Source organism: Amphiprion ocellaris, chromosome 15, assembly GCF_022539595.1.
Source record: "Amphiprion ocellaris isolate individual 3 ecotype Okinawa chromosome 15, ASM2253959v1, whole genome shotgun sequence".
NCBI classification, from domain to species: Eukaryota; Metazoa; Chordata; class Actinopteri; family Pomacentridae; genus Amphiprion; species Amphiprion ocellaris.
In genome coordinates this window covers 13,134,400-13,160,692 of record NC_072780.1, presented here as the reverse complement: position 1 = coordinate 13,160,692, position 26,293 = coordinate 13,134,400, and the positions used below count along the sequence as shown (strand labels likewise).

At 40.1% G+C, this 26,293-nt stretch overlaps 3 protein-coding genes across 4 annotated transcripts in view; all 3 read right to left on the bottom strand.

The window, feature by feature from the left end:
• Positions 1-434, bottom strand: part of rims3 (regulating synaptic membrane exocytosis 3) — a 48,585-nt gene extending 48,151 nt beyond the window's left edge. Inside the window, exon 1 of one of the 2 annotated variants that reach the window (XM_055017768.1) lies at positions 209-434. The gene's annotated coding sequence lies outside the window, so the exon portion shown is untranslated. The remainder of the gene's footprint in view (positions 1-208) is intronic. The other variant, XM_023272936.3, reaches the window with a different exon arrangement.
• A 4,465-nt stretch (positions 435-4,899) lies between these two features.
• Positions 4,900-8,844, bottom strand: nup42 (nucleoporin 42). The gene is made up of 7 exons (XM_023272957.3): positions 8,608-8,844; positions 7,471-7,759; positions 7,276-7,364; positions 7,084-7,160; positions 6,759-6,845; positions 6,580-6,682; positions 4,900-6,227 (listed from the first exon to the last, which is right to left on the bottom strand). The coding sequence occupies exons 1-7, from the start codon at positions 8,750-8,752 to the stop codon at positions 5,719-5,721; spliced, it is 1,299 nt and encodes a 432-aa protein (XP_023128725.2). The 5' UTR covers positions 8,753-8,844; the 3' UTR covers positions 4,900-5,718.
• A 1,983-nt stretch (positions 8,845-10,827) lies between these two features.
• On the bottom strand, positions 10,828-21,786 carry LOC111570287 (gasdermin-E-like). The gene is made up of 10 exons (XM_023272959.3): positions 21,470-21,786; positions 19,739-19,967; positions 19,383-19,575; positions 17,321-17,498; positions 16,338-16,458; positions 14,665-14,805; positions 14,222-14,343; positions 13,921-14,077; positions 13,744-13,814; positions 10,828-12,136 (listed from the first exon to the last, which is right to left on the bottom strand). Exons 2-10 carry the CDS (start codon positions 19,947-19,949, stop codon positions 11,906-11,908), a joined length of 1,425 nt encoding a protein of 474 aa, XP_023128727.2. The 5' UTR covers positions 19,950-19,967; positions 21,470-21,786; the 3' UTR covers positions 10,828-11,905.
• Between the last annotated feature and the right edge of the window lie 4,507 nt (positions 21,787-26,293).

Genomic DNA, 26,293 nt, shown 5'->3' with positions numbered 1-26,293 from the left:
CATCCAATCTAAGCACATTTTTACTTCCACAATAAGCGTGCACGTTGCAACATTAAAGAGAAATTCATACATCTGTGCAATGCTCCTCTCATCACTGATCATCTCCTCGGATATTAATTGCATTATCCCGAATGTCAGTCCTTTGGCACTATCATTGCCCTGTGCGGAAACTGAGTCCTGCAATTAAAAAGGAATCGGTTGCACTTACCGCTTACAGCGAGTAGCGACGAAGGCAAGGTGTGGGGGTCGTAGGTTGTCAAATAAATGTTTGCTCCTGTCGTTTCTGTATGAATGTCATCGTTTGGGTTTTATTATTGCGGTGCTGCTGTGCGGACGGGCGGTTTTTTGCTCGGACGGTTTCTGCGCTCGGCGCTGCTGGTCACACGGCATCCAAGGCGCGGTGAGAGACGCGCTGCTGTGGTGAGAGGAAGGAGGGAGGAAGAGGAGATGAGAGGAGTGGAGAGATGGATCACAAGCCGGCCTGGTAGCTGAGCAGGCCGGCAAACAGCGACTACGTGTGGCTGTGTGAGGGAAGCATGAAAGAAACTAACTGTGACCCTTTGCATCGAATGGAGATGAAGGAGCCAGAATGTTTTGGAGTTGGCCGCTTTTCCATCCATCCATCCATCCATTATCTATACACCGCTTGATCCTCATTAGGGTCGCGGGGAGGCTGGAGTCTATCCCAGCTGACTTAGGTGAAAGCAGGGGACACCCTAGACAGGTCACCAGTCTGTCGCAGGGCTACATACAGAGACAAACAATCACTCTCACATTCACACCTACAGGCAATTTAGAATGATCAATTAACCTCAGCATATTTTTGGACTGTGGGAGGAAGCCGGAGTACCCGGAGAAAACCCACGCATGCACAGGGAGAACATGCAAACTCCATGCAGAAAGATCCCGGGAAAGCCGGGACGCGAACCAGGGATCTTCTCACTGCAAGGCGAAAGTGCTAACCACTACACTACTCTGCAGGAGTTGGCCGCTTTTCAGAGCGTTAAATGAGATCCTTACCCCTTAGTTTAAAAAAAAAACCCTATTTCCTGCCTCCAAAGACTCAAAAGCGCACCAATGGACTATTAGCATTAATGTGACTATAAATTATATTTTAGTGTGTTTCAAAAACGTAGTAAGTTTAAGCTAACTGTTTACCTGTACAACTTGTTTTGGTTCACCAGTAATATGACTTAATTATTTTTTAAAAAGAAGAAGAAGAAGCTCTAATTGGACACTACCTGCTAAGCACTCACTGTTAGCCTCTAATGAAACTAGTGGAGTATTTTAGCACATAAACACTGTGCTAATGGCTCAGTTATTTCTCTTGGGCGCTGGTAAAGAACAAAAAAGCACAAATAAAGCTGCAGTCTGACCTTCCGTTTAACAGAGATGGAGAAATCCAAATGTCTTGGAATTATTTGCTTTTCAGAGCATTAAATGAGAGCCATACCACTCTGTCAGCTAAATGTGTAGCTGCAGTCAGCAGGTGTTCACTTAGTTTAGCTTAGCATAATGAACTAAGCTATTTGCCAGCCTCTGTCCAATGCATAAAAAAGACTTGATTATTTTTGCATGTTTAAAGCAAATGCATGTTCTTATCCTTATCTGGGGAAAGGGGCTAATGACAGAGAGGGGAAAACTACATGAAAAGGGCTGTAAATTCCACACTTTGGTTGGCTGGGGTTTTTTTTTTTTTTCTTTTCCTGATTTCTATCTCCTTCAGCTTTAGTTTAAATGTCAACTAGAAAACAAATGGTCATGTATGGCAAAATGTCAAGCTCTTCTTTGAAGTTGCTATTAAAGGGTCTAAGGATTTCTGCTTTTACTCTATATCTTGAAGAAAATCTGGAGTTAATCAAATCACCACAAACTAACTGCAGCACATCAGACCCTGGAGGTCTGGTGTCCTCAGGGTGTTTGTTCGCTTTGCACAGGTGGTGATGAAGTCCTGCAGAGGTGAAGAGTACAGAGTAGCAGTGCCTGTGGATAGTAAGTTTACATTAATGCTATTCTGAAGATGACATGTATTCTGTTTAAAAGTAGGCATCAAGCTATGTCACTCATCATTTCCTTGAAAGCAAGAACACGTGAGTTTTCAAAAGTGAGAATCTGATTCATTATTTCACAAAATGATGCAAAGAGAACTGCAGTTTCCCAAATTCATTGGCAAATGGGATTTTAAAAATTGTGGAACTTTGCGAGAGTAATTTTCTGTTTCAATACAAATTGCTGCAAGCAGTCATGGTCAGGGCTGGATACATTCTAAAACTCAACTTGCAAACTTGAGACTTGTTTGAGATATGTCATCATACCATTATTGCTGTTGAAGTTACAATATTTTTGCTCAGTCTGCAGTGCAAACAAGATTTTTTTCCAGTGAAACATTGCAGTTTGCAGTTTACATATGCTTATATACACTGTTTTTTTAAATTGATTTTTCTTAGTCCACATGCAGCGCTGACTTCATGCACAGATAAAAATTAATGTAATGAATAGAATTCTCTGCCCAACCTTAATGCATCTCCAGTTTAAATTGTCCAGGCCTCATCCAATCTATTCTCAAACACAATATATACTGTATATTCTCTGTACTGACAGTATTTACTCACCAACGTGTGCCCCTGTCAGTGTGTAAGCACACTGATACTAATATGGACCCATAAACATCTGCAGCACGGGCCCGGTCCAGGGCTGGACCTGGGAAAATATGTTCGCAGGTGAAATGTGTGCCACTCAGTCGCCCATGCGGCAAGCCACTCAAATGGCCATAAATCAGAGACCTTGGATCAATGCCCTGTTTCCCATAGGCAAACTGCTGTGGCACAACACAATCAATTCCACCCCAGGATTCATTGTTCCAATTACTAAGCCTAGTTCTCTGCTTGCAACAGTAAGGAGGGTCGAGGAGAATCAGCCCCCATCAAACATTAATACCAGCTCTGAATCCGAATCAGTTCATTGGCATTCTGCAGAGAGGCAATTCAAGCAGCGGTAGAGCATCTGTTGCTGTCATCAGCTGATGCAGTAACCACAGTGGCAATAGCAATGAACACAAGGTGCATTTAGATAGTGTAAATAGAATAAAAAAAAATAATGCCGAAGGAAAAAAAAGCTAGCAAGGTAGGAGGAGTTTTAACCCTTGTGTTGTCCTGCAGGTCAAAATTGACCCATTTTAAAGTTTGAAAATGTGGAAAATATATATATATTCAAAGTGAAACTTCTGATGTCCACATTTTCAACATTTTTGGGAAATCTTTGAACATTTTTTGGTGGAAAAAAAGAAATGTTAAAAATGTTTCTTAAGAACATTCACATAAAAATTTTTTATGTGAATGTTCTTAAAGAAAATATTAGAAGTTTTATTGATATATATGTAATCACTTTAGACATTTTTAGGATTTTTTTGAAGATTTTTACTCATTTTTTGAAGATATTTACAAGAATTTTCTTGCCAAATATAGGGGATTTTTTTTTTTTTTTTTTTTTTTAAATAAAATTTTTAAGGGAAACTTTTAAGGAATTACTGGAATTTTCTTCCTGAAGGTTTTGCAAATTTTCAGAAATTTAGGGAACTTTTTTAGCTGAATTTTTGAATTTTTTTCACATGAGGAAACTATTTCTTTTAGTGCCCGTAAATGAGGACAACGGGAGGGTTAATAAATGTGGCCAGAAATCATAATTCAAGGGCTAGATCCAGTCAGAGCTGGGGCATACAGTCTAAATAGGGCATTAAGAACACAGACAGTCCTATTTCCCCTATGGATAAGTGTGTTAAATATGTTACAGGGCCATATACAGTGTACGCCTGGTCAGTGTTGCTGGAGTCAGGTCACAGTCAATTGAATTACAGTACACATCATCTAAGCTATGATTTCACAGGAGGGAGGGGCAGGTTGTGGATTAAAGGCAGACGAGCACAGAACATGACAAGTGTATTGTGTTTTAACTGAATCAACATGCAGGTTCCTCTTAGGAATACTGGAGGTAAGAAGGACAAAGTGACAGAATTCATAAACTGTACTCCTCACAATTAAATGCAACTTATCAGATGAGTGTCGTTTCAGCGATTCTTCAAGAGAATACATCAAAGCAGGTTTGCAATGTACTCCAGAGGGTGTAAACAGTTCCTATAGCTAATCTTGTGTCTGGCTACTCTGTGCAGGCATCCATAGACTCACCCCTCACATGTAATAATGCTCTGATCCACCCTCCACTTATGCACATTACATAAACACAAGCAGACAGGCATTTTGAAGCAGCAGTTAGTGCTTAGATCTGCTTAGGGGGGAACAAGGACTCACAAATGTCCATATTTCTCTGTAAAATGTGCTAAAGAGTCCCCCGGACGACAATTTAAACAAGTTTCAGTGAAAATAAGGGTGCAAGTGCCTTTTCATGAGATTGCATTCATTAATCTGTTGAATTATTTATGTATTATCTGCTGGCAAGGGGTGGGCGGGACGTTACTGCTGACAGACATAGAAGCAGGAGAGAATATTACTGTTGCACACTGTTGCTCGCGGTTAATGTTCTGTTACCATTTATAGGTATGCATAAAATTGCATTAGTTATATCCACAGTGGCTTTGACCTGGCCATAAAATACTGGAACACACTCCCGGAGACAAAGACAGGATGCTGCTCCTCTTCACGATATCACAAACTCCCTGTCAGCTGAAAATATGCTCCAGTCAGCAGAGCCACAGCCCCTAAAGCAGCACAATGGCTTATTGCTGTCTGTGTCACTGTATTACTCTTGCTGTGGTCCCACCAGGTGCTCAGCACCTAATAAATATGTATTCAATAGCTTACTCACTCACCATTATCCATGCAACACCACACTTGACTCTCTTTTGGGCCTACAAGCTGCTGTGAATGAGCGGGTTTGGAGCGCTGGTCCTTGGTTCCACTGTTTTAATATGGTGCCACATTATAATCTAAGTAACAGAGGGAGAATGATACGTAGCCTGAGGAAACGAACCACCTACTCTTTTCAAGTTAGTCCTAAATTACACATCGGCTACAGCATTTGGAGCTTCATTTAAATGCTAAAAAAAAAAAAAAGAGAGAGAGAACACTGATATACATTTGCACTTATATTGTGACTCCCTCTGCTGGATGAGATGTACAATTGCAATTTATATAAACAGTGGACCCGTAAGATTTCAGTATGTAAGTCTGAGGAAATTATATGGATATCACATGAAAAATTTAACAAAATACATTTGTACGTAAGAGGACATTATGTCTGAAATCCCTGATAAACACAAGTTTCTTTAAAAAAAAAAAAGTTAATGGCATATTTATATTAGTTTGTTGTAACTGACATGTTTGATTATATAATGATGCAAATAAATCCTCAAAAAACTTTGCTCATCAACTATCAGTTTACTGTCAATGTGTCCACAAACAGGAAAAGCAAAAACTGCCAAAAAATAAAGCAGAATAATCTAAGTTTAAATTCATCCCGACTCAAACATAGAACTTCACATGTCAAAAGACAATATTTAAATGTACTGTGTTGTAAAACTGCACACAAAATGTACTTTAAACCCAACAGTATATAAACTAATAAAGCAAGACTTCCCTGCCACAGCTGATCCAAAGTATTTAAACATTAGGCACATCTTAACAAGAAGCACTATGCAGAAGGAAATGTTCACTTTGTATAAATTAACTTTTTATTTCAAAAACCTTGTTAGCTTCTCCCGCAGTGTCACACCATTAGCATGTTAGCAGGGGGAGGCTTTAGCGGAATCTGGCCAAGAGTGAATCTCTTAGCCTTGAACTGATTCAGTTCATCTTGAGTCAGTTTGCTCTCAGGTGAAAACAGACCATCCGATGCCTCTGCAGCAGACCCAGCTCCTGCAGCAGCAGCAGGAGTCGCCCCAAATCCTCCGCTCGTCTGTCCAAAAGCACTGCTGCTTCCTGCGGTGGCACCGAATCCTCCCCCAGCATTTGCTGTAGAGGAGAAACTAAACCCCGAGGCTGATCCAAATCCTGAAGCGGCTGCTGGTTTGTCGGTGGACGCAGCGGCAAAGGAGAAACTTGAAGCAGCGGATGTAGAGGAGGGTGCAGATGAGCCCCCAAACCCAGAGGGAGGCTGTGTAGGAGCTGCTAAGGTGTTGCCAAAACCTGATGAAGATGACGATGGTGCTGCTGAGGAACCAAAACCAGGTGATGAAGCAAAGCTGAAACTGCGGGCCTGGGCTGGGGCTCCAAAGTCTGTACGGTCAGAGAGATTCAGAATTAACACAGAGAAATATATAACATGAATGGGATGACCTGATCGGCATCTTTTCACAGGACAATAAAAGCAATTCTGTTCTATGAACCTACTTACTTAAATTTAGATGTTTTCCAGGTTAATTTAAAAAAATTAAACAAATGAAAATGAATGAATGTAGTCAAATCATCTGCTCAATTGACTGTATTCATGGGAGATGAGGGACCCTTTCAAGGATCTGTGTTTTGAACTTAAAAAGATACCAGTTTTTGGTTTTAGGAGGCGCTATCTGACAGTCACTTTGCAAGAAAGTAAATTTGCTGTTACCTTGTAGCAATACTCAGTCCTCACCTTTGTTTCCGAAACTGGACATAGAAGACCCAAACCCACTCCCTGTTGTGGAACCAAAGCTAACTGAAGATGCCTGAGGTGCAGCACCATTTAACTCTGCAAGCTGAAAAGAGAATAAATCTAATAAATATCAAAACTTGCTCACTGAATTACACACTTAAAACGTGTATCTGTCTCACCAGTGCTGCCCGAGTGGCTGGATTCATAATCTTCAGTTCCTGGACTCGATTCTTCCATTGGCTGAGCAACTGATTGACACCGTTGAGCTAAACACAGAAAGCAAGAGGCTCTTAAGCCGTTGCTCAATATAAAATGCCCGCAATTTTTGTTCAACATTTTGACAAGACAACACATTAAATCAAGATTATTTAATGAAATAATCAAGCTAAAGACGATAAAGTCAAGAACCAAGGTTTTTTAGAAATGCACAGAAGAAAGAACCTCTCTAGATTTATTATTAATTATTATTGCCCTGAAGACAAATATGAGTGACACTACTCTTACATAGCCCTGCAGGTCTCCTGAAGCTCTTGTGGAGTAGTATTCCAGCCTGAGCTCTTCTGGAGAGAGATCAGTGAAACCTGTGGACAAGAAATACAAAACATGTTCAGGTCTAGTGTCTTGGTTTTGACAACTGGTGCTGTGACTATAAATAAAAACAGTCATCAAGTAATTAAATGTGAATTCGATACGGACCAGACAAAGGTGTCTTGAAACTGGAATAACACGAGAAACCCCACTGCCCCGAACTCTCCCAAATGTCCATGTCCATCTGAATGATCTCCCTGAGTGACCAAGAAAGATACACAGGAATTATGCTTTCTTATGACATCTAAAAGTGCATGTTAAAAAGTGCTTGTTAAAAAAAAAAAAAAAAAAAAGCAGACTCACAGTTTTTTGTCATCATCTTCATCGCCAGCAGATACCCCACCTGATCCACCTCCTCTTCCTCCCCTGTCAAAGGTGTTGGAGGTACCAAGTGCTGAAAACTTGTTTTGACTGGAAAAACTGAATTCGGAGCTCTTTAGGTTGTCTCTTCTCCCTCCACCTCCTCCTCTGCCCCAGTCACTTCCTCCTCCTCCTCGGCCCCAGTCATCACTTCCATGAGAAGAGAAGGATGAAGGTTGGATATAGGCTCCTTTTTGCTGGGAAGGATTCACCCAAACTCTGTTTCCAAACCCTGCAACCAACATGCAAAATAGTACCAGTCAAATTAGAAAAAAAAGGGCTGTACTAATACAGTCACACTTATGGCTTTGGCCGCCATGTAATGCTTGCTTTGTTTGTTTTCTGTTTTTTTTCCCCATTATCACTTAAATTTGGCTAGAATAAATTCCAAAAAAGATAGGAAATACTAAAATATTGTCCCCCAATGATTAGGTTATGGCGTGTTATGTCTTTTTTAGATTGCAATGAAGATGATTTCTGGACACCTTTATATGTAAAATGAAGAAATAATTTACTTTGCTGTTATCTCTAAAATGTAAAGAAATAGTAATTTCAGTCACAATGTTGGAGCTGCATTCATAATTTGGCTAATGTAAAACTGCATTACAGAATTGAAATAATTTTCAGCTTTTTCAGGCAAAAACAACCGGATTGCTTATAATCCAGGTCACAAAGCAGGTTAAATGATGGAAAAAGCAATGACAAAATGATAACTGACAGACGATCACCAACGTTTCAACATCTTCGCAACGCTGCAGATATCTCGTATTTTCCTCTTATATATGACCATTGTATAAACTAAAATGTCTACTATACTTGATAAAATTAAACCCTAAATAACAAAGCGGGTTGAGATGTTATTTTTATTCCTAATTTTCGTTGGTGACGTCATTTGTAGGCTGATTACAACTGCTGGGGAGGCGAAAAACATTCCTCTATGCTACGTTATTATTACGTTATACGTTGTTCTGATAGCTTAGCTACCGTTACTGTTTAACTTCTCTATAGATCCAGCAGGTTAACAAAACCGGCTAACGAGTGAGACAGAAAGTTCGAAAAGTTTTCAGCTGAAGTCTTCACCTCCTCCTCCTCCTCTGGACTGCTGCTGACCAGAGGAGCGGTTGTCGTTGTATCCACCTCCTCTGGTTCCTCCTCTCGGGTGCTCATTCCAACATTTGTCGCCGTAACGACAACGTCCCTGAAGGAAGAAGCTACAAACCGGCATGTTTTCACCCGTAGGGAGTCCTCTCGGCGGCTCGAGCTCGGCGTTGTTGTTTTCACAGCGAGCAGGAGCCGAGGTCGCACACGAATGACGTCATCGCGCCGCAATCCTTCCTACAGCGACCCCACGTGGCAGTTTGACGCATAAATCTCAGTCTCAGTTTGCATTGAAAGCACACCGAGTTTCCTCCAGTGGCCACAACGAGCTCAGAAATCAGAGTTACACGCTGTTAAATGTCTCAAATGTCATGCTTCATTCCACAGAGGATAAATAATGTGGTAATTTATCTGCTCCGTGGCGTCTCCAGAAGGTTTCCAGAGGGTAGCCAAGATAGAGTCAATAGGGTCAGTATATAATTTGGGGACTTTTGAAGTCCATGGGATATGTCTTGCATACGTTGTTATTGTAAAAAGTAAAAAAAAAAAAAAATTACTGTTTTTAATGTTCATTATGAAAAGGCAGCAGGTATAATAGGTGGTCGTAGTACAAACTAGATGTAACAATTAAGGTGAAGTCAGTAATGCACATGCTCCCACTCTGACTTTGTCAAAAAAATTAGAAAGGATTTGTTGGCTGCACTCTGAACACAGAAGAAACTTGTTAGGAGGGTGCATGTCCTCTGCATGCTGTCAGACAGAAATGCTACAGACAGAAGTTGCCATGTAAAGTGTTGGAGTGCTGCTGAGAAACAAGAAGCCAGTGACCCCAATGCGGTGGAAACTCTTAGACTACTACCTTTGAGTGATCATAGCCAATGCAGAAGTGGGAAAATGGTTATGTTTGTGCCAGTATTTCATTTAGAACTCATTTAGGCAGTCTGAGGTTTGTTTAAAGAGATGACAATGCTGGACATTGAGAACATTATTAAACTATTAGTATACGTAGATATCTACTCCCCAGCAATCCAGTTGATGCTATTTATAATTATAAAAATTAGCTTAAACTTAACTCACTATTTAACATTTGTTTAAGACTAATCTGAGTATGCTGAGAAGAATTTAATACTTATTTAAGCGTAAACCTTTGCTACATGGGTATATTTCGCTGTCACATGTTTTATTCCAACTTCAGGTAGTCTCTCTTTTTTCACCATATATTTGTTTGTATGTAAGCGTCTCTGAACATTTCCAGCAACTTCAAAAATACAATCACATATTTTTAAACATCAGCCAATCTCCAGATTACACAGCAAATGTATGACTTTAGGGGCCATTGAGATAGTTGGACGCTTAAGTTGCTAGCTATAGTTGATGAACCCTAAAAAGTGCAATCGATATTCATAATGACAGGGAAAGGTGTGGTTTTTTTTACACCCTAACAGGTGCAGCAGACGGTTTGTAGATTTGCATTATTAAAGGTCTGTGAACACTGAGAAAAGGTCTAATCAGGTGTAAGGGAAAACACCTCCATGAGTGCACAATGATCATCCATCCATCCATTATCTGTACACCACTAAATCCTCATTAGGGCTGGATCCTATCCCAACTGACTTCAGGTGAAGGGAGGGGATACCCTGGACAGGTCGCAGGGCTACGTATACAGACAAACAATCACACCTATAGACAATTTAGAGTTACCAGTTAACCTCAGCATGTTTTTGGACTGTGGGAGGAAGCCGGAGAACCCGGAGAAAACCCACGCATGCACAGGGAGAACGTATAAACTTAAACTCCATGCAGAAAGATCCCAGGAAGGTTTCGGATGCAAACCAGGGATCTTCTAGCTGCAAGGCGAAAGTGCTAACCAGCGAGCCACTGTGCATCCTACAATGAACATGTAAGAGCATAAAGTGTGGTTGGGATTTGGGTCACTTTTGACCCATGTTGCGCATCAAGGCGTTAAAAAAGCAGCTAAAAGTCAACTGCCTTTTGCATGAACTTTAACATGACTTTCAGCAAAGTCAGAGCACTGACTGCACTGATATATTGTAAATTAAGGACTACAGTGGTGTCCTCCTTCCCTCAGGCGGTTCACACACCTGTGTGAATCATTCTGACAGCTACTACACACCACCCACTGGATCCCACACAGCACATGCATGATCCTTTTTAGAATAACAGTGTCAGACATAAATGAAAGACATTTTCAATACAAATACAAGTTTAATGTTCAGTTTTTCAACAAAAGAGATGTTTTTCAGAAAGATGGATACAATTTCTCACTTTGCATCATGTTTCTTCAACTTTAAGAGATGCTGAGCATGCAATATAAAAAGCTTTATTTGTGTTTGCTATGACATAAAAGTAGCTTTGAGACAGGAATGACACAGTCAAGTACATGCAAAGATGTATGAATATAGGATAAAGTGTCTTTTTCAGCCAACAAATTAAAAAGTGGCATTAAAGTCACGGCAAAGGCAACTTTGTATATCCTTGTAGCTCATACAAACACACATAATCTACATATCAAAGGTCAATAGTGCATTTTAACACAATGCAGCTTTTTTTAAATTCAAAGCTGGTATCTCAGGGAATGTTAAATATTCTAACTTTCTTTCAATTAGGAGCTGGAGCAGCATTACAACACAGGGCCATTTAAAATTCAAATAAAAACATCCTGGCATGAATAGGCATGCAGGATAGTTTTTCATAAATACAGGTCATTGGGTCTGTGTACCATTAACATGCATTTCATTTTTCATGTTTATGCTATCTGTAAAACTTGAAATCAACAACATGTAAACATCTCTTGAGAATAAGAAATCAAAACTGCTTTTAGCTGTAGCAGAAATTTCTCACAGATGGTCTTCATTGAAAAACGAGACAAAATCAATAAATAACAACTGGATTTTTACCATGTAGTAACAATTTGACAGACAGCTTTTTGTAAGGTGGTGGATCAGTTACCAAACTCCTTAAAGGCTTTCAAACGAGAAAAGAGCGAGTTAACGAAACAATGGACCACATCACAGTCTCACAACTCATCAAATATATATATTTGGTTTTTTAATACAAAAATATGAAGTGTTTGGTTTAAATAATAAAAATATATGAAGGAAAAAATAATATAACACTATTCTCTATTGTAACAAATATTAAACGTATTAAAAAGCAATAATACAACTGATGCAATAAAGATGTCTTGCAAGAAACCATAGCGAGCTTATACACAATGAAGATGAAGAAAGTGAGGATACATTCCGACATGCAGACACTTTTACAGTCCACTGCAGAGCAAGGACAATCCACGTATGCTCAGACTGAGGACCAAAGGGAGGACTCCTGCTCGATGGTCTGTCTCCATCCACAGCCGGTCGGCGTCTCTCTTCAGCGTCATACTGGTGGAGCTGAGCAGCTGCTTGGCCAGTTGGAAGGTCTGGTTGTCCTGCAGCAGGATGGGAAGAGACTGGATGGAGACAGGCTCGCTGCTGTCCTTCAGACTGCACAGCTGGGGATATGGATGATGATATTAATACAGACTCTCTTTTCTGGTTTAAATCATATTTTTCTCATAGGTATAGAAATTTTTGAAATATACTTAACGTGATCTAATGTCTGTGTATAAAATATAAAGCTATAGTCAGCAGCTGGTTAAGAAATGTAATTCTGGTTGAAGTTGCAAACTACTTGGAGTCAAAAGAGATATAATATGTTAGAGAGTGAGCTTAAGGGAGGTCAGGTAAATGGATTTTGGTCACTTGTGTTTAGCCAGCCCATTCTGTAGCTCATACTCTGCTACACGGGATTAAAAAAAAAAAATGCTCTGGCTTTTTTGTATTTGTGTTGTGGTGGAACTTTTGCTTGCAAGGAGACAAGGAGTGTGATTAAAATGGATAATCCACCACAAAAAAAAATAAAATAGCCGGGCTGCCTTTCTGCATGATGCAAATTCTCCAAAAAACTTGAAATTTTTAGTGTTGTAGGTTGCTGCGTGGAAGTTGTTGTTTCCCATCGTGAAGAAAACAGCAATACACAGATATCAGAATTAAAGACGAAGCCGACTGACATGATTGGTAGCTTATACCTGCATCCTACATTAGGTGAGTCAGACTGGAGCCAGGCTTTCTGCTTCCCTCTTTATGCTAAGCTAACAGCTTGCTAAACGTATGAGTGTCACATCATTCTTCTCATTTAACTCTACACAAATATTTTTTTTAAAGTCAGATGAGTTGGCCTTTTTTGATGCAAAATTGAACTCCATTAATATTTTTGTTGAATATTTTTAGCATTGACAGGATCAAAATAATCAATGATAATTTTCAACTCATGTATAAACTATATGTGGCTTTTCACTGCAGGAACTCAAAGCAAATGTGAGAAGCTGCAGATATTTACAGGAAAGGGCCAATAATTGGCCCTTTAAGCCTTTTTTTTTTACTCCACCAAGGAGCATGGCGGAGTTATGTGATGATCGGCGTACATTTGTCTGTTTGTCTTTCTGTGCACAACATTACTCAAAAACGGAATAACGGATTTTAATGAAATTTTCAGGGAAGGTCAGAAATGACACAAGGACCACCTGATTAGATTCTGGCAGTGATGCTGCTTATAGTCTGGATCCACGGATTTGTAAAAAGTTTCTGTATCATTGTGAGATAGCGGCACGGCGTCACTGTAACTATGACAACAAGTGAAAACTACAGCAGCAGCCTGCTGATCATCACATGATTGCGATCCTACTACAAATCCACTGCTGCAGACTTACTGGGACTTATCCATCGGAAACCATACAACGACTGAGCAGCCTTGGCAGAATACTGCAGTCTCGGAGTACTTTTCTTGTTTCTACTGTGGTCGTATTATTTGATGGAGAAAACTGCTACTCGATGAGGACATCGAGAGGGCATTTCATGGGGTTTGCTGTCCACTCCGAGTATCATGATCATTATGTTTATCTACCCTTAAAACAGTCCTGAAAAAGGTTCTACAGTGAAATTTCAGGAGTCAGAACGTGCTCACAGGTTTGTGCTGTCCTAAAACAGCCCATAAATTCCTGCAGAGGAAAACAGCCTAATCATCTGCATAAAGATATATAAAAAAAAACAGTTAACTAACCAGCTTGTCCAAGGCCTCCAGAAAATCGGGGCTGCTCTCGCTCAGAAGTCTCAGAGTTTCATCAGGCAACTCTATAAAAACAATAAACACAACAAAAATTGAATGTAAAGTATTTCTAGAGAACTATTTCTACTACTCAGAGCACTGTGTGGAAAATGTGCAGGAGTTTCTTCTCACCTTCCATGGCACTGACCAACAAGTGAGCTGCTTTTAGTGGAGCAGACCCATCTGGGCCGGCCTGATCCAGCAGGGCCGGCACTGAAGTTCTGGGACTCTCCGAGTCTTCTTCTTGCTTGTCCACTTTGAGTGTTTCACCACTGCACAACTCCTCCAGCTAACGGAGTAGGAGAGAAGAGGGGATAACGCAAAAGCATTGCAAGTTTTTGCCTCATTGTGGGGATTTTTGAAGAAATACACAGTGGTTTTGGGAGACAGACTAAGATGTGGTGAATTGGTGTCATGCCACTGTATCACCCACCGCACACTGCAGGTACGACAGAGCAGATCTGTCCTTCAGAGTCTCTTGGAGCATCTTTGTGAAGGCACATCGAGTCGACTGTGGGAGCTCTGCCAAAGGAACAAGGTCCATCTTCTCGGATCCTGCAAGAAAACCAGTAAATAGAGCTGTTTTTAAATGACAGATCAAATATATCCAAATGACCGTTATACCTTTGTATCACATAACTCCATGTTCATATGTATTGAAGCTGTTTTAGTCCATTTTTTTGCTACTGAAGAAAGTCAGCCCTAAAACAAAGTTCATAAATCATGGATACAACAATTCTATATTTGGAAGAAAAGGGAACCTTCTTCAGTTCTGCCATTTCACTCACGTTTCACTTCCTCCTGAATTCCTCATAAATGCAGACTATTTCCCGTTAATGTGTAACTTTATAAATGCATGAATGAATGGACACAAACCATTCTGAAGTGTAGTCGGAGGTGCATTCATTGGAGCTTTATGTCCGTTGCATCTGCTGTCCACCACATCGAAGTCGTCATTAGACATTAGGGCCGTGTCTGCTTCAAAACCTCCTATTGTGCCAGGTTGTAGACATATACCTGAAAATACACACAACAGCATTGATAACCACACAGGGAAGCAAACACACATCACCCATCACTGACACCAGCCTGTGGAACGTTAAAAGAAAGACAAACTAGTTGCTTACTCTTGTACTGGGTAGGGATGTTTGCATAACTGTCTGCTCCACTTCTCTATTCAAGAAAATACATGAGGTGCAGCGCCAAAGCATTTTTTTTCACACTGTCTGAGCCAAATGAGCGGGAAAATATATTTCTATGGTGTTGCTGCAGTCTTGTCTATCTGTCTGACACACACACACACCAGGAAGGAGGCTGCAGTGCAATCAGAGAATCCAGGTGAAGTGAAAGATAATGTTTTATTCGGGTTGACAACAACTATACTCCTTTGCGAGTTAGAAATCTATCTATCTATCTATCTATCTATCTATCTATCATCTATCTATCTATCTATCTATCTATCTATCTATCTATCTATCTATCTATCTATCTATATATATATCTATCTATCTATCATCTATCTATCTATCTATCTATCTATCTATCTATCATCTATCTATCTATCTATCTATCTATCTATCTATCTATCTATCTATCTATATATCTATCTATCTATCATCTATCTATCTATCTATCTATCTATCTATCTATCTATCTATCTATCTATCTATCTATCTATCTATCTATCTATCTATCTATCTATCTATCTATCTATCTATCGGTCTATCTATCTATCTATCTATCTATCTATCTATCTATCTATCTATCTATCTATCTATCTATCTATCTATCGGTCTATCTATCTATCTATCTATCTATCTATCTATCTATCTATCTATCTATCTATCTATCTATCTATCTATCTATCTATCTATCTAACTATCTATCTATCTATCTATCTATCTATCTATCTATCTATCTATCTATCTATCTATCCGTGGAGTTACTGTATCAATCCATCTGTAAAGCAAGAGATAACACGTAGAAAAGTGATATTTTCAACTGTTTCACCCATATTAATAGTGAATTGTTCAAAAAAGCTAGAATGAATGCTTTGTCACCTTAAAATTTCGGTAATTCTAAGTTACCTAATTTCTCTGCTACTAGGTGAGAGCACAATATTAAAATATTGTTTTTGAAAAATCTATTATACTGGTTAGCAACAATACATTTTCCACCTAATGAAAAGTAACCAGTGAAAGAACTTCACTGATAAGGAGTATAGGTAAACTTCAAGCAATCCTTACAGCTGCCTAGTGGGTACGTCCAGACTATAGGAGATGAGAGAATCGCACTTCTAATTTATTCCCTATAAGCCTTGTTCTACCACTGCGTGCAGTGCAGTCAGTCACAAATGTTAAGGATTACTTCAGGACATACTGTTGTCATTGAAATAATCTCTCATCTTCTCTGAACTGCAGCAGAAGCCTTGGGAAACCCACGTTGTTTAAGATGAAAAGTCACAACATGGCAGCGGTTAAAGGATTTAGTTTTATACTTGGATATTTGGTTTACCTCATATAAACACACACAAACACATACACACTCACCGTACTTTCCATTTTTCTTAATCTCCAGTTCCTTGATGCTGTAAGCAATAACTGTACCGGAGGGGATCTCCAAGGAAACATCAGAGTCCATCTCAATGTTGTTTCTGTCCTTCACACACACCTGAGAATACAAGTATGCACACACAGATTTGAATACAGGGAAGTCAAATGATTTCAATTTTATCAGATGGAAGCAATTTTAGAGAAATAAACAAACAATCAGTGTTTCCACTTGAAAGTGAGATAAGTAGCACTAAAAATGATGATAAGTATATCTAATCAGGATGTCATAAACTCAGAGAATAGACTCCTACAATCAGCTGGAAGCAACAAACTAAATTTCAGCTCCTGTTTACATTTCATCAAAACACAGACAGATTCTGTTCATTACTGCTGAGTCTCATTAAGATTATGAGCTTGGCCTGACATCCTCTGTGTAAAGTTTCTGGATATTTCATGATATGAAACTGTAGAGCAAAGTCCATGAGCACAGTGTTTTGTAATCTTGGCAGTGTGAACTGTGTCTTTTGTGCACACTGTGATGTTTGTTTGTTTTTTTTTGCATCATTAGCGGCACTTAAATGTGTAAAACATTTAAATCCCCAAATCACCTTAGACATCTTGAGGTACATGTAATACATATGTGGCAGCATGCAGTTCAGACTTGTGCTATGCTGAAAGTAAGATGCAATGTTACCAGGTCAGACCTAGTAAGGCTGCCATTGTGGCTTTAACCAAAAAGTCAGCAGGGTGTCCATTTAGACATGAAGCTCACATGTTCAGCTGCTGATAGATTAACAGAAACGAGTGCATGTCAGAAAGGGGCAAAACAAAGCATTTATCACTGTGAAGTGAAAATCTGGACAATATCTAATCTGAGATTATCAGCTGAATCTACCAAAACGCACATCGATCTAATGAGTCATAATGAATTTTAAGTTGTTTTTGTTTTTAAAGAAGTTTTCAAAATTAGACAGACCCACCTTAATAGTGTTCCCCAGCATCCCCACCAGCCCGAGCACCCCCTGAAAGATGCACTGCTCCGTTTTGGTCTGGGTGATGGAGCAGGAGGTGGTGGTGAAGATCCTCTCCTTCACTACTGCCAACACATCAGCCCGTTTATGTAGCTGCTGCACCAGCGTATGCTCCATGTTCACTAACCTGATGTAAAGAAGACAGTCTGCATGAGTTGACTCTGTGAAGAGGAGTTGAGGTATGAGATCCCAGAGCAGCCATGGACACTGGACTCTGGTGTCTAAGCAAGCAGAAAATAGTATAGAGGGACTCTGTTACAAGTATTATAACCCACTGATTCTATGAGTAATTATGCCACAACCTTAACGACATTCTGATAGTACTTGTACTCTGTTGATCTTATACTTGACAGTGATGTAACTTAATCGTTCCTTGATTAAGCTACGTTATGCCTGGTTTGATTTTGTGATTGATCAGGTGATAATCTGTTGAGTTGTGAGTGATTAAATTGTTCCAGATAATTAAGAAGATCTATGAGGATTAAGAATTAAAGTGGCAAAACATTTATTAAGAATGATTTGTACAAGCAAGAAAGTCCTAAGTTGCACAATTGAATGTCGGTACAGGATGGAGCTGACTTCAGCTTTTCAATTTCTACGTCATCAGGCTATAATGGGGCATCGTTAGCCTGACAGTCAGCAGTTGTAATTCCTCAAATAGAACTGTTTTTCAGCAAAGCAGGGAAACGGGTGAGGGATGAGACACTAGGAGGGGGGAGAAATGTTGTAATACATATGGGTGCATAGGGAATCCTGCGTTGGTACAAAAATGAATGACAGAGACACTGCACTGGGAGATTCTGCGAGAGTTCCCTGCAGAATGCATCTGATGTCGAATCTAATCAGACAACCTTTGAGGAAGAGAGGAATACACTTTGCAAACAGAGGGGTGCTCAGTATGGTCTGCAAATTTGTTTTAAAGGAGTAATGGATTGTTCGCTTCACCCTGCTTGACAAACACAGAGAACTACTTTCTCAAATGGACTAGAGGAGCAATACAGATTCCAACGCTCACTACAATGAAACCACAAGTATGGATTACAACCGCTTGGCCTGCACGGAAAAACGACATGCGCGGACCTGATTCGGACTGAGCCTCCTCTGCTCCGAGAGCATCGGCGGCTTACGGGGAGTCGGGATACCCCAATCCCTCTTAGGAGGTTTTCTCTGGGCGTCAGGTTAGGACTGAACCAGCAGCTTTGGCCAAGCTGTCTGCTCTCACCCTCCCAGTGACTTATTCTGGCAATTTTTAAGATACAAATCATGAGGTAGGGAGCTTAGTTCTATTCTGTCAATCAAAACAGTTAATTTAAATCATCTTATAATTTTTATTGGGAATTATTAACAATTGTAATCATGAACTACTGCTTTGCTTTTGGTGAAACTTTATAATCAACATTGATCCTGCAACTAAAGTTAACAGCTTGGGAAATCAATCGATTCCTATTATGTTTGTTGAGATTCCATGGTGGTAAAACGTTAGAATAATGTGTGCACGACGTTCCAGTGGTTCTTAAAGGTTGTTCTAGTCAATGAGGCTAAAATAGATTATTTGAACTTATCCCTGGAGTTACTCTTTCCAACCCTCTAAACTTAAAACCTAGGAACTTAGGTCTAACTACAACGGCTACTCAGTTGAAATTAACTATCAGAGTGAGCAGGATAGGCATCTGGATGTAGGCACTCAGATGCTAAGTGAGCCACCTCGACCCCAGCTTAAGCTGTTCCTCATTATCCTGCAGGGCTGGACCCTCCTGGCTGGTGGAAGCTGACCCTAGAAATGCAGAGCTGGGCCCAGTGACCCCTGTATTGGGGGTACTGGGATCAACAACACAGACACCAAAATACAAGACATCTCGAATGATTCAGTAGGGTGTGACACAACACTACTGATGTGGACGTCTTTGCACATCTGAGGTGTATTATATGATGTTGGACTACATTTACTGAGTGTTTATCTTATCAACAATTAAGTCATCACCCGGCATTATTAAAAAGAATTATTACTCACCTGTTGTCAGAGTCACATAGCAGCTTCCTCACATCCAGTTCCTCTCTCTTCAGTTTACCAAAACACGACTGGAGCTTGGAAGTGCCCTGCCCCTCCAGTGTGACATCGAGAGAACCAGCTTCAGTCTCCAGCTTCCCGAAGATTTTGTCTCTAGAAGTCTCCTCATAGCTCAGGAAATCTCTCTCAGACACTCCTGAGAAAACATACAGTGTTACCCAACACATGGCTGTGTGTTAGTAATGCTGCACGTAATGGAAAAGTGCACATTTCAGCTATTGTGGAAATTAAATACTACGCTCCTTTTTCTTACAGCCTGGTTAGACACACCAAAAGTCAATAAGTGCACACCTACATACCAGGTATGAGCACCTCGTCACCCTGCAACAAGTCGCTGAGGGTGAAATCTGTCGGTTGGTATTTGGGTTTCTGCCAGAACCAGATGCGGTTGCGCTTGACGACGAGTGCCATTGGAATCAGCTTGGGTGAGTCATTCACTCGGGACACGTGGATGAGGCTTCCTTCGGGGTCAATCTGACGGACGAAGTTGGCAGTGGCTTTGGAAAACATGGCGAGGCCTGCAGACAGCTGGAAGAGAAAGACTTTTTAAGGCTTCAATTTGGTCCACTGAGAGCAAAGATGAGAGCTCTGCTGGGCTGCTACTTAGCCACTAAGCCACTAAGGGTAATTTCCAGTTGGTTTTCCCCTTTTGATAAAGTTTATGAAAGATTGAGAGGCACCAATAGAATCAAGAAAATTGTGTGGGTGGATATGCACATGATGTAACCCCAACATCTTCTGTGCCCTGCAAACAGTATTTGGTGACTCACAGGGCATGAAGGAAGTCCCCTGCATGTTAACATATTAGTGTGACCACAAACACACACACATACACATACACACACACACACACACACACACACGACTCACTAATTCTGCAGGCTCAGCTTTCAAAGCTTAAATATTTAAAGTGATCAGGCGTAAAGGGGATTTGAATCGTGATGACTGAAAGGGAGAGAACAAACAGCAGAAAGTTGTGTCACTGGAGGTCTGAGGAATGTTACAGTTAAACAAATGAGCAGAACATTGGCTGGGGGACAGCAAAAGAGGCCTGTCAGGAGGAGGGAAAAAGTAAAACCAGGCGAGAGCTCAGGCCTCTAAAACATCTTCTCTGACTGAAATACCCACTACTTTTCCGTCGAAGACAAATTCCCCTTAACTTGACATAGTTTCAGTGTGAATGAGTCACAAGTGCTCAATTATTAAGAGGTTGTCGTAATGTCACCAGGGACCTTTCTCTAACTTCAAACTCGAATTCCAAAAGCTCAGATACACTTTCTAAATATTTGATGCTTCTTTTGTTTAGTGTGATGAGAACCAAGGAAACAGAAGGGGGAGAAAGGGATGAGAGGATCAACTACTTAACATGTTTTTGGACCAAACATAGCACACATGGTTAGGGGGGCATGCAGAACTAATTCACAAGGTTTGAGGTATGTAATCTGATGCATAGAGGCATGTGATACTTGAGGACAGTCACCACAAACTAAGCAACTAACAGTGAAGCCACAAAATCAAGACTTATTGACCATGATTTCCTATGTTTAAAAAAAAAGTGGGCGTTAAGCGGCTCTTGCTCCCCCTCACAACATTCCATCCATGCGCACACCACACACACACACACACACACACACACACTCACGTGTGCCAGTACGCGTGTGTATTTCCCGGCAGCCCACTTTTTCTATTACCCTGCAGCTGCCTGGTTTGTTTTTGATCTTCCTTTATTTAATTATCAAACAAATCTTTTTTTTTTTTTTAAACACACCGGGAATTTAATTAGCATTAGGAATAAACATGAAAAAAGTAGTCATTTTATGCGTATTTGCGCAGTGAGATCGATCAACTGCGCAGGAGCTTCGGGGACGCATGACTCGGATTATGAGAAATACAATGAAAGAAACGTAGAAAATGATGTTTTGAGGACAAACTCGTAACACGCAGACCACGCCAGTTACACTTGACGCGCAGTAGAGATATTTTATTGGCTTACTGTCACACTCAGTGAAGTGTAAAAGTCGTAAACTGACCTCAAATTAGTTTAAAAAGAGTCTCCAAACTGCCTTTGCTTTGTACGATCAGAGCTCCTGCGCGTCCAGCTGTCACTCCTGGAATGTCACCGATGGTGCCATGCGTAAAAGTAAACCAAAAGTATCCAAAAACAATCCAGTGACGGTTCGCGCACAGAGCTATTGGAAAACACTTCTAATGCAGGCGGCAAATGTGAAGCAAATCACTGATAGCATCAGTAAGAGCTGTAGCTGAGTGGTGGGAGAAAAGGAGTGACTTTACAGTTATCCACTTCAGTGAGGAGGATAAACACCGCCTCCTCCTCCCACCTCCACCGGACTTAATAGTCGTCATATGCGCACACTGTTATTTCTCTCTGTATGAGAGAGAGAGAGAAGGAGTTTCAGGACATGAGCAGACTTGCCTCACTTGCTCCCCCTTTTTGGATAAATTTCAAGTAAAAGGACTGCAAAACACGCGTCATCGATTTATCCCTTCTATCTTTTGCGGCTACACTTTCCGACGGTGTAGGTTGGTAAGGGGAGGCCAGCGAAGGATGTTGCTGTGACATCAGCTGCATCACACCCAATCTGTGGGGAAGCACCACCCGTGCAACACGGTGAAAGTGGTTGTAGTGTTCTGAATGTTAGTAACGTTAACCCTTGGTGTCAAAAACCAAAGGTGTAAAAATGAGCTTATATGAAATAGAAGTCCCCATATGCTGTGCAGTTGGTGCGTAAAACAAAAACACGGTGCTTCAGATTTAGTGTAAAGATAGTGACAGGGGTAAGAAGAATGCATCTATTTGAGAGTGGGTGGGAGCACTTTAGTTTGTGACATGCTTGCCAGAGGTGATAAGTAGTAACTATGTAAAGTCTGACTGGGAGTTGCCTCCCAGATGTAGAGATAGGCCTGTTAGAGGGATGGAAGCACCCAGACATAAACAATCCTCCAAGGCTGCTGCTACAGGCTGCAGAGGGCCTTCTGGCCACTGAAGTTTTCACAAACTGAATTTAAGTACAAAATAATATCAAAATACATTGTGGAACTGCATTACCAAAGTGTAGAAACATCTATCAGTAAAGTCTCCATTATGCAGAATGCCCCCTTTCAGACAGAAAGTATTTATCTGCATTAATAACATGTTCATGTTGTAGCTTGATGTGGAATCAGTTTAACAACTTTACATACCATGGAATCATTAAATGTATTTAACAAAACATCATATTACACAAGGTGATTGTCAGCTCTCTTTGTAGGTTCAATCATAATCTGGAAAGTACAAGTGTAAAGAGGCATAAAATGTAAAAAACTGAAATTCCACTCTGGGATATTGCATCAGTAAATGTAAAATGTTAAAACAGAGGTCATCTCATACAGTATATTACATGAAGTATCAGCTAGGTTGATCATTAACAATTTGTTCGCTGGGAATGCTAACGTGTGCAATTTGTGTGAAAGCAAACAGTCTAATTCATTTCTTTCACTTATGGTCTTGCATATTTTTTTATGTTTAAAATGCTTTCATGACTGTTTAGGTCATTCACACATTCAGCTGCAGGAAACCGAGAGTCAGTAACCTTTGAAAACACGAGAAACGAGGCACACTGCAGGGTGAAAGCACAGATACCACAGAAACTCCACAGTCTGACCCAAGTCTTCTTCCTGCCAGACAGCTGTTGTAACCACCGAAACACCATACAAATCTAAAGTTGGTGCTGTTCATGCCCTCTGCTTCTACAGCCAGTCTTCTGTTAGATCTTCTCCGGTGGACACCTCTCAGTCATGGTAGGAAAATCAGGGCAAAGACAGTGTAAGAGGAAAATGTTGACATGATCCACTCATTTCGGACCACAGGAAGTCTGAATGGTGCCATAACTTTTCAAGCCAGAGTTGTTGTTTCCCTCATGTTTTGCCTGTTTTTTCTTTCATATCTGTAGCTTGATTTCTTAAGAGTCAAAGCGACCTTTCTGACTCAGGGTTGGCCAAAGACTGAAGTTGATCTTGACCTGTTCCACTGACAGCCTTCGTGTCAAATGCCACGCCTCTTCTCTGTGGCGAGGCAGTTGTTGATTGATTCAAAGATGTCCATGCTGGTGAGCTGCTGGGGGCTGAGGTGAAGAAAACAGGAAATGTTGTAGTCTTGCACAAATTTCTCAGAAGGGGTTGAAAAACAACGCACTCATCAACACGAAACTCTCAGTTAGTTTGCTGCAATCGCAGTTTACCAAGTTTCTTCCAGCTCCTTTAAAGACAGCATCAATACCTAGGTCTTCAAAGGAACATACTAATCCACCAAGTGCTGCAGACGTCACAGAGAGATGCTGCATGAGGAGAAATGGTACTCAGGACATTGGGAATTTGTGGGCTCCCCAGCTTGACATGTGACTGTCCAGACATCTGGTCTCCACTGGTCTGGACATGTGATTTTTTTTAATGTTTTTCCACAGTCAAAGGTACTTCTGAAAATGGCCACATATTTTCTCCTCTCAGAAAACATTTAAGACAGTTCCTGTCATGCTAGATGCAGAATCCCAGTCCCTCCAGAACACTGTCACTTTGGGTTTCTGCATTTTAAATCTAAGCAGGCCTCGCAGTTCATTGCACGTCCAGGATCCTTAACCAATTCTTGAAGCTGTCGTCGAATCCACTATGGCTTTCAGGTGGTTGTAGAAAACTTTTTTTTTTTTTTGGAATTGAGCCAGCAAAGTAATTGACTTTCAGTTCTTTACAACATGAGAAAATTGCTGCAATATTACAGAAAATTTTAGCGAAATCAGCTTCTCTGTATCCCTGGGAAGTTTGTACCATTATTAATGACTTAGTAAATGACCTTACATTAAAAAGAACTACATACTGTTTTACCATGCTATATTACTGCATGTGGAGACCCTTTTGTCAGTGCAATCAGACCAGCGCCATGACTTCTGCTTGTTGGGAAATACCAAAAATGTCTAGCAGTTGTCTAAAACTAGCACATATTGCATGGTTTTCATATCATACTTTTATATTTAGGCCAATTAACATACACTTTAATGCATTCTGTGGTATTAAACAGGTCAATGACCCCCGCAACAAGAAATGCACACATTGATAAACACAGATGTTGTATTCTGTGTCGTTTTGGTAACAGAGAGGCTTCATGAGTGGTTTGAGAATTTTGGCAACAGCTAAAGCAAATTAAAGCAGCTATCGTGTTTCTATAATGAAGTATCAAAAGACAATATTACAGTTCGAAAGGTGATTTTATTGAGGCTTGTAGGAAGTTTCATCTCGCTATCACTGGTAACAAAATGATCCAGTACTCAAAATTTATTATGTATTTTTATGGAACCAATTATTTTTAGGCTTTTAATGGCTTTTTTAGGATTTGTTTAGTATTTTTGGCTGTGACTGTACTGAAAGAAATTGCACTTGAAGACCTAAGAGTGATTCTTAATGCACTATTTCACAAATGTATGGAGTGTCCGAAAATGTTTTTCCACCACTGTATGTCCTCCAGGAATTGGCAGGAACCAAAAAAAAAATCAAACTAAAAAACGAACACTGGTTTCAAATTCATCAGATGGACAGGAACATCAAAAATCTTGTTGCTCCACAAATGTTTGCAAACACGTTTGCCATATCTTAACTGAAATGGGTCATATTATGCAAAATCACGTTCTTCATTGCATTTTAGCACAAGTGTGTATGTGTAGAGATCCACAAAATGTGAGAAAAGACAGACTTAGCCTTAATTTCCTTTCTCAGTGGATGAGTGAGTGTGTCTCTGAATGAGGCGTTCAGGTTTGCGGGTTTGTTCTGATGTCACAGCAGCTCAATTGCACTTAAAGCTATAAACACAAACACTGATAAAAACCAGGGACAGTAAAAGAACATTAGGATGAACAACCTGTACAATACTTTGAGCTGAAATGGGGAAATTTGGGGAATATGTCAGACTTCCATTCACGCATTAAAAGGGGGTATACTATGGTGCTTTTAAACTATATGTCAGTGGTGTTCACAATATTTTTTCTGCTGCCTCTGATTGGCCAAAAAAGGCACTGCAGGTTAAAACATTTTACTGTCCTATATGGCTTTTTAACATGCCAAGACAAACGAATTAAAGGTATTAGATTAACAAAGTTGGCATTTTATAAAATGGTCACCTTAAATTGCCTGAACTTGACTGTACTTTTCTTTTATACCAAACTTTGCACAGCACAGTCAGTGTCAGCTTTTTAACCTCCTCTATTAATTGTATGATATCTAGTCTATATGAAACCTTCATAATGTGATGATGATTGTAAAAATGTTGCAGATTGGGATGAAGACAAATACATAAAGAGCAGTGCTTCTGACAAGACCTTTATATTAAAATCCTGTTTGTTTGGTGAGTTTCACTTAGAAGCTTATATACTTCTGACGAAAGGAGATGCTCTATAGATTTGGCCACTAAAGGGGGTTTGAGATCCTATTGAATGATATTATCCCAGTGCAAAACAGCCAGACTTTGGAGAAGTTCTTAAAAAGACACTGGGGTCCTTCTATGAGGGCATCTGAGGGCTTAAAGTTAGGTAAGAGTCACTCCAGTTGCCACAATCCTACACAGGACAAACATTTATAGATAATGGACACATTACATTTGAAGTGAAAAAGCACATTTTTCAATCCGAGAAACAGTAAAGTAATGCAAAAGAGATACTGCTACTACGGTTCACCTACATAACAACTGACCATAAACAAGCAAAAAATTATCCAGAAAAGTTAGCTTTTACTGTTGCCATCATAAACTATTTGTCATGGTGATCTAATTTTTTTCTATGCTTTTATTTGCTTTGTTCAACATATTGCACACTGCA

Coding starts and splice junctions, on each gene's coding strand:
- LOC111570287 (XM_023272959.3), bottom strand. CDS start 19,949: ATGTTTTCCAAAGCCACTGCCAACTTCGTCCGTCAGATTGACCCCGAA. Junction 14,078..14,221: donor TGTCGTACCTGCAGTGTGCG/GTGGGTGATACA, acceptor CTACTCCGTTAG/CTGGAGGAGTTGTGCAGTGG. Junction 13,815..13,920: donor GTTGGTCAGTGCCATGGAAG/GTGAGAAGAAAC, acceptor TTGTTTTTATAG/AGTTGCCTGATGAAACTCTG.
- nup42 (XM_023272957.3), bottom strand. CDS start 8,752: ATGCCGGTTTGTAGCTTCTTCCTTCAGGGACGTTGTCGTTACGGCGAC. Junction 7,760..8,607: donor GTCCAGAGGAGGAGGAGGAG/GTGAAGACTTCA, acceptor TGTTGGTTGCAG/GGTTTGGAAACAGAGTTTGG. Junction 7,365..7,470: donor GAAGATGATGACAAAAAACT/GTGAGTCTGCTT, acceptor TTGGTCACTCAG/GGAGATCATTCAGATGGACA.